Source organism: Narcine bancroftii, chromosome 10, assembly GCF_036971445.1.
Source record: "Narcine bancroftii isolate sNarBan1 chromosome 10, sNarBan1.hap1, whole genome shotgun sequence".
Lineage (NCBI taxonomy): Eukaryota > Metazoa > Chordata > Chondrichthyes > Torpediniformes > Narcinidae > Narcine > Narcine bancroftii.
The window spans coordinates 10780545-10791977 of record NC_091478.1 but is presented as its reverse complement, the minus strand read 5'-3'; the positions used below and the strand labels follow the sequence as shown (position 1 = coordinate 10791977).

The 11433-nt window shown below is 37.4% G+C and overlaps 1 protein-coding gene across 1 annotated transcript in view; it reads left to right on the top strand.

The window, feature by feature from the left end:
* Positions 1-291: 291 nt before the first annotated feature.
* The window catches only part of LOC138744152 (scavenger receptor cysteine-rich domain-containing protein DMBT1-like), a 53334-nt gene continuing 42192 nt past the window's right edge, over positions 292-11433 (top strand). Inside the window, exons 1-11 of the mRNA XM_069899798.1 lie at positions 292-4320; positions 4640-4762; positions 6746-6775; positions 6919-6945; positions 7055-7177; positions 7746-7769; positions 7914-7940; positions 8074-8196; positions 8302-8331; positions 9612-9758; positions 10755-10778. Coding sequence (XP_069755899.1) covers positions 8088-8196; positions 8302-8331; positions 9612-9758; positions 10755-10778 — 310 coding nt within the window. The 5' untranslated portion in view covers positions 292-4320; positions 4640-4762; positions 6746-6775; ... (3 more) ...; positions 7914-7940; positions 8074-8087. The remainder of the gene's footprint in view (positions 4321-4639; positions 4763-6745; positions 6776-6918; positions 6946-7054; positions 7178-7745; positions 7770-7913; positions 7941-8073; positions 8197-8301; positions 8332-9611; positions 9759-10754; positions 10779-11433) is intronic.

Genomic DNA, 11433 nt, shown 5'->3' with positions numbered 1-11433 from the left:
CTTTGTTTTCATTTTCTGGGTTTTTTTTAAATTATGTCGGATCATTTTTTTCTTATACCACTTGTCCATTCTGGTCTGTGAAACAAGTCCCACAACCTCGTCTTAATAATACATTTCACAGATCAGAAAGCTTACCATTTTAAAAAGGTTAGTATTTATCAGTGCCAAATTATTCAAATGAAAAAGCTCACTCTTGTGAAGATTTAACTTATAACCTGAAAATTGACCAAAATGAGAAATTAAGGAAAGCATAGAAGGCAATAAAGTCTGAAGATTAGAAATATGAAGCAATAATACATCACTATAAAGTGAAATTTTGTGGGCCGTGCCCTTCCTTAAAATGCCAGTGATATCATTAGATTCTCGGAAAGCAATAAGGGTTCTAAAGCCAGGTCAGGGTATGCTTGTCTGGTTCCACGCTGAAGTCTAAATGGTTTATAAATCGGAAAATTAGTAGGATGCAGGCAGGAAGTCTGTAGTCATGAACTGTTTCTCTTTCCACAGTCACTGCCTAACCAGCTAAGATTTCCCTGCATGTTTGTTTTTAATATCTATCATGTGCCAATGGGGACCACCTCTTGAAGACCAAACAAGGTTTGTGCCTTATGCAGTTATCTTCTGCCTGCCTTGACCAGGCAGTTCGGTTAGTCTTAGAGCCTACTGTGTTTATGCAAAATGATCTTGTCCATTATATTAATTTAAGTGCTTACCTATTTAAACTAAATTAGAGGCAAAGAAATTTGGCATTATTGTTTATTAATGTATTTAGTTTCCTGACAGTTCATGATGCAACAAGGAAAATGCGACTCTGTGATGTGGTGGGAAACAGTCAGATGGTGTTCCTGGTTGCAAATGATTTATGACTTGATGTGCTCACAAACTGTGTTTTATCCTTATTTAAACAAATTAAGCAGATATGAAGAATGTGGAACACATTAAAGATGAAAGTAAATTGCAAAGAAGTTTGGGAACAATATGATGTTACGTGAATTAATAAATAAGCATGTTTATGCAAACACAATAAAAATGCAATCAATTTCCTTCATGCAGGTGTGAACACAGAAGGCCAATTCTATGTAAAGAAGCCCTCTCTTCCCAAGAGACGACACAAATGTTTTTTTCTTCTTTTGACCTGCTGAGAGCTCTCAGTAATACGAAGTACCTTCTTTCAGTCTCCATCCCCTGCCCTGTAAGGTTTATCTCCTGTACTAATTTTTTTTTAAATTTAGACCTACAGCCTGGCAAATAGGCCATTTTGGCCAATGAGTTCGTGCCGCCCAATTTACCTACAATCCCCGGGAGGAACAGAAGGAGGAAACCGGAGCCCCCGAAGAAATCCCACGCAGACACGGGGAGAACGTACAAATCCAGACAGTGTGGGACTCAAACCCTGGTCCTGATCACTGCTGCTGAGAAGATGTTGCACTAACTGCTGCTCCAATCGTGTCTTCCTATTATCTGTGGGAAAGATGAAGATAAAGGGAACAACTGGCCCAAAGGAGGCTGGGACGTTTAGGTGTCTCTAAATTTAACAACCAGATGTCATTAACAAAGTCTGTCTCAGCCACGATCCCCTTAAAACCGAACTGCCTGGCCAAGGCCAGATGATCTACTCCTACTTTCTTCTTTGTGTAGTTTTGCTCAATTTCCTGACTAGAAGCTGAGAAGTAAGGCTGATTGCCGAGGATTGCTGTCTGGGCCCTTGGCTTGGAAATATGGTTTATGATATGAATGTTTGCTTCTCTGATGCTGCAAACACTAAATATTGTGACTTGTTTATGACAATCAATTCTGATTCTTATCCAAATTAATTATATCAGTGGATCTCAACCTTTTTTTTCCACTCATATCCCACTTTAAGTAATCCCTAGGCCATCAGTGCTCTGTGATTAGTAAGGGATTGCTGAAGGAGGGATGTGGGTGGGAAGGGAAGGTTGAGAATCACTGCTCTAGGCCCAATTGTTACTGAAGTATTTTGCTTGAGAAAAATTGTCGTTGGCCTATTTCCTTTGGAGTTACGAAACCGTGCATATAATTAGTCAATTAGGGACATTTTATAACAGTGGCTTTCACATTTTTTTCTTTCCATCCACATATCACCTTAAGCAAACCCTTACTAATCACAGAGCACCTATGGCATAGGGATTAGGTGGATGCATTTCTAGTCATTTTCCCACATTCACTACACTTTGGATCAGTTCCTAATGTGACACCACATTTTATGAAAAAAGAGAGTGAATTGAAGGATTTATAATCAGTTAACCTGGCTTCAGGGGTGGAGAAAATGCTGGAGTCATTTATTGAGGATGTTATTCCTGTGCATTTGGAGAGGACTGACTGCAATAGTCCTCGTCAGCATGGCTTTTTGAAAGGGAAATTATGCTTGACAAATCTTCAAGAATATTTTGAGGGTGGACAATGGTGAACCTGTTGATGGAGTGTATTTGGACTTTTAAAAGGCTTTTGATAAGGTCCTACACGAGAGATTGGTATGCAAAGTGAGAGAACATGGTATAGGAGGTAATACACTGACATGGATAGAGAATTGGGTGACAAGCAGTTACTTGTGGGGTGCCATAAACTTCAGTATTGGTTCCCCAGATATTTACACTATGTCAATGATCCAGATGAAGGAATTGAATATAATATCTCTGGGTTTGCAGATGGCACTAAGATGAGGGTAGGATCCAAAAGTCTGCAGATTAGTAGATTTGGCAAAATGCATAGCGCATACAGTATAATGCACACGAATATGAGGTTATCCACTTTGGTGGCAGTACAGGCAGGTTATTTTCTGAATGGTGACAAATTAGGAAAAGGGAAACTACAAGAAGACCTGGGTGCATCAGGTCATTGAAGGTTGGATTGCAGGTACATCAAGCAGTGAAGAAATCAAATGGCATTTTGACCTTTATTGCAAGAGGTTATGAATGTGGGGAGGACTTGCTGCAGTTTCCTTGGGCCTTGGTGAAGCCACACTTTGAGTTTTAATATTGTTTTACTATTGTTATTGAGGGAGTGCAGACTGATTCCTGGGATGGCAGAACTGATTTATGGAGAAAAACTGGATACACCAGGGTTGTACTCAATTGAATGTTGATAAACAACAGGGAAATATATTAAATTCTAACAGGACTAGATGACTTCGATGCAGGAAGAATGTTTCTGATGTTGGGGGTGTTCAGGTTAAGGCCCACAGTTTAAAATAAGAGGTCAGCCATTTAGTCCTGAGACGAGGAGAAATTTCACTCAGAGAGTTGGGAACATGGAATTCCCTGTCCCGGAAGATTTTTGAGGACAATCCGTTAGATGTATTTAAAAGGGACTTGGATGTGGTTCAAGTTGCCTCAGTGATCAGCAGGTACGGAGAAAAAGCAGGGGCAGGATGCTGAGGATATGCATGACCATAGTGAATGGGGCTGAATGGCCGACTCCTATCCTTTTTTTTGATGAATTCTATGAAAACCAAGTCATAAACCAAACTTCATGATTTGAGAAAAGGAAGGTGACATATCAGCAGGTTTGGGGCCTTAGTCATTTGTGTAAAATTGAAAGGTAATTCGTTTTGGAAAAAAAAATAATGACAAGATGTTTGTGTTCACAGATAATAAAACTTCAATTGGTGGTCAATGTCTAATGTTAATAACATTTAAAAGTACAATAAAGTAACAGTTGTGAGATTTCCATGCCTATGTTTAATGATAATAAACATTGTAAATTATTTAATATATTTATGAGATATAATTTGGACAGCATAAACAGTTGAAGGCACAACAAATTATATTACTTAATTTCATAGGAGATTATGACACACCCATTCAACCATTTTAAGTATAAATGAAAGGCTTTTCTCACTGCCCTGTATCATATGGGACAATGGCATTGCAAGAAAGAGTTTTTTTACGTGTCTTTCTCATTACTTTTACCTTCTATGCCCAGAGCCATGGTAAGTAAAAGAAAGATTAATTGTTAATATTTTGAGTGTTTCTCTGTTATAAAGCAGTGCCATTAATGATGTAAATTTGGTTCATCTAATTTATTGGCTAATTGGGCATACTTAATATAAGAAATGGTAAATTAAAAGTGTATGTTTAGTTTTCATATTTTGATTTCAACGTTTTCATGTTGGTTTTGAGAGGGAAAAGCAGAAATTAAATCAAATTGACCAATGCAAGTGAGCGACGAGTTTGATATTCAAGGGTTTAGATCAGTGAGTCATTGCTTTGTTTTAAACAAAATGGATGAATTTGAAAGTTTGTTGAATTAGTTTTACTAACTAGATTTTTTTTCAAATATCCACAGAATTCGCTATTACAAAAGGTAATGAAAATATTTCTAATTTAAAGCATATACAGTATTTATGAGACTATCAGGTGTAACAAAAAACTTAAAATAGGAATTTCCTTACTAATCAAGAGAACCAATGGCATAGGGATTACTTAAAGTGTGAGATGTTGTTAGCATCTAAAACACTGCTTTAGATTCTAATGACACAATAGAATGTGGGGTAAACTGAGGAAAATACTGTTCATCATGATCAAATGTCAAGATAATGCATTCAAAATTCTGCAGCTTTGCTAACAATGTAAGTCATTTAATAATATAAGTAATTTTAAATGCTAACAAATGTTGTAAACAGGGTACGGATCCTGCAGATACAACTGTGGAGGACACTCGTCAGATTGTTCCTGTGATTACAACTGTGGATATCATAGAAATTGTTGCACTGACTTCTGTGACTACTGCTTTAATATAAATTATGGTAAGAGAACATTCAACAAAAAGCAAATTTAAATGTGTATTGCAGTTTTCAAAAATAAATTTTAAAAATGGTGGTACGATTAACGTAACCGTATTACAGCGCCAGCCACGCAGGTTCGAATAAGATGCTGTCTGTAAGGAGTATGTATGTTCTCATCGTAACTGCGTGGGTTTCCTCCAAGTGCTCCAGTTTCCTCTCACCCTTCAAAACGTACCAGAGACGTAGGTTAATTGGAGTATTTGGGCAGCATGGACTCGTGGGTCAGAAGGCACCGTTACCGTGCTGTATGTATATCTAATTTAAATTTACCAAAGAGGCTTCACTGGTGATTTATCCTCATAATATGAATCAGAATATCTATAATAGCTTACTGCAGTGCATGAGATTATTAAGAAAGATCTGAATTAAGCTCCTTGAAAAGTTAATGATAGAACTATCTGAAGACACTCACCTTAATTGTTCAGGGAATATTAAACTGCTAATACAGACAATGACATTTCTATGTCTCTAATATTCCTGCATATGACGAGAAGTTAATTGACAAAATTAAAGTTAATGGAGTTTAATGCAGACAAGTGTGAGGTGATGGATTTTGGAAGGGAAAACCAAAGTAGAAGACATACAGATAATGTTAGGGCACTGAGGAATGTGGAGGAGCAGAGGGATCTGGAAATTATTCCTTGAAGGTGGCATCGCATGCGGACAGGGTTGTAAAGAAAGCCTTTGGTAACTTAGCCGTTATAAATCAAAATATTGAGTATAGGAGTGAGTAGGGATGTTATGGTAAAGTTAAATAAGACATTGGTGAGGCCAAATTTGGAATACTATGAGCAATTCTGGACACCTAAACTACACAAAGGATATCATTAAGATTGAAAGAGTGCAGAGAAAATTTACTAGGATGTTGCTGGGTTTTCAGGAGTTGATTTACAGGGGAAGATTAAACAGGTTATGACTTTATTCCTTGGAACAAAGAAGAATGAGGGGAGACTTGATAGAGGTTTACAAGATTGTGAGAGGTATAGACAAGTTGGTGTGAGTTTGCTTTTTACACTTAGATTGGGGGAAATAAATACGAGGGGTCACATTTTTAAACTGAAGTGGGAAATTTTAGGGGGAACATTAGGGGAAAGTTCTTCACTCAGAGAGTGGAGGAAGTGTGGAATGAGCTGCCATCTGATGTGGTGAATACGGGCTTGATCAATAAATTGGATAATACCTAAAATCCATGGGAGCACGACTATAGTGTGAACCATCGTGACTCACCGCCCTATCTTCCCCATCTACCCCTCAATCAGTGATAATCCCATCCCAGCCAGGAAAAAAATCAGGAGAAGGAAACAGATTGAGCTCTGGCCGCCGTAAACCCATAAAACCCTGATATATGTTTCACACCTTTGTTGTGAGGGTCTTCAATGTCATGTGTTGCTGTGGTTAAGTGTTGAGGGTTTTGGGGGGGGGAGGAGAGGGAGGAGGACGGAAAGAGCTTGAACTCTGCAGAAATCTTTGTATAGAATTGATAATTGTAAATCGTAGTCAATGCTGAGACTGTTAACATTGACAGTGATAATTTTCATAACTAGTTGAGTTTAGTTTGGAAAATCATGAATAAAGTATTCCAAAAAAGTATAAATTGGATAGGTACATGGATGGGAGAGGTCTGGAAGGTAACGGAATGGGAGCAGATCAGTGGAACTAGGGAGATGATGGTTGGCACAGACTAGAGGGGCCAAATGGCCCATTTTCTGTGCTGTAGCTAAAAAACTAATAGTAAAATACTGGAGGAATGCAACAGGCACTTCTTTTTGTTTGGGGGGGGTGAAGAAATGTCATTGTTTCAGATTGAGATCTTCCATCAAACCACCAACATCTCTGTTCCACCACAGATGGTGTTCAATTCACTAAGTTCTTCAGTGGTTAGACATTTTTTGCAATCTCTTATTTCTCCAAGCAAATAACTCTGGTCTTTGGCTTTTTCTTTAGAATTCTGTGGTTATGACATAACTACAGCAGGTTAGTGATGTTTATGTCAATCTTCAAATATTAAAAATATTTATAAATATTGCCTTTAAATATTCAATTAATTTGATTTTAAAAAATTAGAACACAGTATGAGAATTGAACAGGATTAAACAGGTCTAACATTACATTGACAGGCACAACTGAAGCAACACAGACAACAGGTATCAAAATATATTTTGAACATTTGAAAAGGTTAAATTTTATTATATTAATTTAAAAATTGTAAGTTGCAAACCATTTAATGTGATCCTGTTATAAACTTCACAACAGGGTACAGTTCCTGCAGGTTCAATTGTGGTGGATCTTCATATGGATGTTCCTGTGATTCTGGGTGTCGTTACTATGGCAACTGCTGTCTTGATTTCTGTGACTACTGTTCCTTCATTGATTATGGTAAGGAACCCGATATATGGCAAACATCTCCCAAATTTAAAATAATCAGAACACAACTGGATCTCCAAATCCTGAAGAGAATCTTTTAGAAGATTACTACAGAAAAGCAGTTTAGAGTTCAATGTTTCGTGTTCCTTTCGATGAACTTCTCTCCTGCACAATAACACGTGTTATCGTGGTGTCTTTCGGAAATATGTTAAATCTCCAGTTACTATTCTTGAGATATATTCTCCAGAATTTTGATTAGAAACACACAGTAATGCTGGATGAATTCAGCCAGTTTCACAACGTCCTTATGAGGTAAAGATATATTAACGCCGTTTCTGAGCTCAGGCCTGAAACGTCAGTAACGAATAGTAACCTCTGAAGGTCGCTGCAGGACTGGTTAATTTTGTCCATTTCAGTGTGTTTTTGCTTCCAAAGTTTTGACATTGTTCTCAGCATCTTTGTTTGGTACTGCATTTTGATAAGGGTGATTCTGCTCAGTTTGGCTTTTGGTTCTGGATTCTAGACTCTACAGTCTCTTGTGGTTCCCAGCAATTAATTCATGCCTTTGTATTTACGATAGGATACTGTGGCATTGACACAGCAGGTCAGTGGTGTTTACAATCTTCTTATCTTTTGTTGTTTTGTTCATAGGAAGAATTTTTTTTCTAAATTAATTATCAAAAACATTATTGAACACAGTCTGATGATTGAACTGAATTAAGCAGTTTTAACATTATTACATTGACAGGCACCACTGAAATAACACAGACAACAGGTACGAAAATATATTTGAGAACATATAGGTCCAGTTTAACAAGATTGAACTGTATTATATTAATTTCAAAATTGTAAATTGTAAAGTTTATTTAACTGTAATTTGATATATATATATATATACTTGACAACAGGACATGGTTCCTGCATGTACAATTGTGGTGGATCGTCGTCTGGATGTTCCTGTGATTTCAGGTGTCATTACTATGGCAACTGCTGCAGTGACTTCTGTGACTACTGTCCCCACATTGATAATGGTGAGGAACCATTTATGAGGCAAATTAAAATGTAAATAAATTAAAATATTTAGAACACAAATGACCACTTACATTCATATTATTTCCTTTGTTGTTTCTTGGTAGAATTTTGTGGAAATGGCCCAACTGGAGTAGGTTAGTAATATTTAAGGTCAATTTTTCTCATAAATTGGCGAATCTGTATTTTGATGCATTCTGAATAAGCAGCTGTTCTCTGGGAACTATTTTATTAATTTGATAAAATATTTGAATTATTTTGTCGAAGGCCTCGACATCTCACTCCTCTGTGCCGATTTGATTTGAACATCACCGACATGCTGGTCAGGTTGTTCTGGTTATTGTTCATCAGTAATTAGGTATTACATTAAAAATGTTAGATCTGTTACTGACTGACAATTCCAATTTGTTCCTTGGGTGAAATGTATCATTTTTAATGCCACTCTTGTGATATGTTTTGCAAGAGAATAGTTTTGTGGCCTTTTACACACAAAGTAGGAAAAAAACCATTTCAGTAACTCCACTGGACAGCAGTTTCTTTCAAAGGTTTACTTACTGAACAAAAATTTGGGATTATGATCGACAGCCTCCTGCTGAACATGATGATAATTTCAGATTTTCTGCATCACATAGTAATTTGGAGAAATATTAAATTAACTTTTATTGAATTTAGCATGTTTAATCGCATTATGATGCATTAGTTCAACTGACCTAAAAATGATTTGTCACTGATTTTTGTTGGTATTCAGTATCTGATACCTGCTGTGTCAGTGTCCAACAATAGTTGGCCTGCATTGACTGATTCTAGTTGCCCTGATTCCACTTCTCCATGGTCGCAAGGTCCTGGTGAAACTTTTCACTAGGTCCGTAACTGACTGCAGGGAAGGAGCCCAAGTGCGAAGGCAGAAAATGAATTTTTAATATCATGGTGTACTTCATGGTTTTGTAGACTTAAAATATGACAGGAAATCACAAAAATAGATTATATCTAAAAAAAACAGTACGTGATAGGAAAATTATCAGGTGACCACTACTTAAAATCCATAAAGCATCCCCAAAAATGTTCAGAGAGCAAAGTCTTCATTGTGCAGTTTTATGATTGCTGTGGTCTGGCTTTAATTTTGTAAATATGTAATGGTTCTACTCATTAAAAGAGAAAGCTGCAATGCCCTTTTCTAACTTTACATTGAGTTGAATGATTATAAAATGTTCTCTGTAATCGGTTACAGTGTAGAGGTAATCGTCACTGAAGCAGAGCATGTCTGTGTCATAGAGGAGTGAAAGAGGAATGTTGAAGGTTGTGTGTTGCTCGCTTTGGTCATTTTCAATTCAGTGTCTTCCTTTAACGTTTCTTCGGAAGTTTGAATACATTTAGATTTTTTTAAAAAGTTCAACATTTAAAGAAAATATTTTGCCAGGCACAATATCCTCCCGGACAACAAGCTCCGGATCCTGCAGACACAACTGTGCTGGATTTTCCTTTGACTGTAACTGTGATTACAGCTGTCGTTACTATGGCAACTGCTGTGCAGATTTTTGTGACTACTGCGCATACATGGATAATGGTGAGGGAATGTTTATGAAACTATTTTTAAAAATAAGCTAAAATAGTCAGATAATCCAAATTGTCAGGACTTCCCTGTGGAAGATTATTGTGGTGAAACAATACCTCTGGATCCTGGTCAAGGGAAGCTCTCTGTAATGTGCAATGTGATCCATTGGATAACGGGCATTATCACTTCCAATGTGAATGCATTGAGAAATGTGATCGTTGTCCATTTGTCGGGCTGGAGCAGTTTCTTCAACATTTTGTGCTGCTCTAGGCAGGAGCTGGAGTGATAGTTTGAAAGGATCTGAACATAGAATGGGAAAGGATTTGGGAAATTCTTGTTGCTGAGGAAAGTGGACACGTAAGACAAGCTTTTATGTCGGAAAGTGAATCATGATTTACTGGCTTCCTTCAGACAAAAGCTGAATCTGTTTCTGTGTTTGATGGTGTTAATGCTGGAAAAAGGATGCTTTTCACAAAACAGTATTCAGACTATTGCTGGGCCCTGAACGAGTTTCAACTGGAGGCGTTTCTACTCCTGTCTTCTTCAAATTGCCCTGAGATTACAACTGCCTTATCCAAGAAGTCGCTAGGTCTGCAGTTGGGGTGGGAAAGGAGGGTTTGCATGTATTATATGTTGCTGTCTGTTCTTCAGGTCAAAACGTGATGGACTATAATTGTTGGCTTTGTCAGCAGTGCCCTTGCCCAAGAAATAAAATGAATAAATACCTCAATAATTAATGTATCCTATATGTGAATGTTGAGTGGGTGGGGAGGGGGGTGAAGGAGAGAGGGGAGGGAGGGGAGAAAATGACACTGTGTATATTCAAGAGGGAAATGTTTGGGTGTATTTTGGTCAATATGGTTCCTAGTGTGAAAAAAAAATGTTCATTAATTTGTTGATAGTTTCATTTTTATATGTCCTATCATTATTCTCTATGATTAAAGACTGGAAAAAGATTGATCAAATAGGCTTTACATTTCATATAAATTGTGTGTATTTTTTCTTTAGAATACTGTGACAGTTACACAACAGGTCAGTAATATTTTCATTCCAATTTTGTCATGTATTTGATCTAATTATCCAGCCACACTCAGTAGCTTTACGTAATTATTGTTGAGACAAAAATGTTCAACAGTATACATTGGTACTTTTGGGGCAGCAAAAGAATTTCCAGGTTACATGTGACCATCAGCTCACTTTGAATTCATTTTTTTGCCAATTACTTCTGTGGAGGGGGTATTTACATTGGCCAATTAATTTACCAACACATTTTAGGGACTTTGAAGGAAATCAGAACTCCTAGTGGAACCCTATTCTGACCTGGTGAATATATGCAAACTTCACGCAGAGAAACCTGAAGGTCAGAATTGAACCCAGACCCCTGAGATTGTGATGTGGCGGCACTAAATGTTGCATCATGTGTGCCATAACCATATAACCGTTTACAGCATGGAATCTTTTTACCAATTGGAGGGGTTGTATGTCAAAATCAGCTGCTGATTCCATCTGCCCACCGACTCTAGTCGCACTTAGACTGCCAGACTCCAGCAGCTTGGAAAGTCTCATCAGAGATCTAGATGGGTTTCTGGAGAAGGATTGTTCATTTAACCTACTCTCCTTCCCTGAAACTCCCCAGTGGAGTCTGCAAATGAGCATGGTAATGGTTAGGTTGCCAGTTTATCAAATT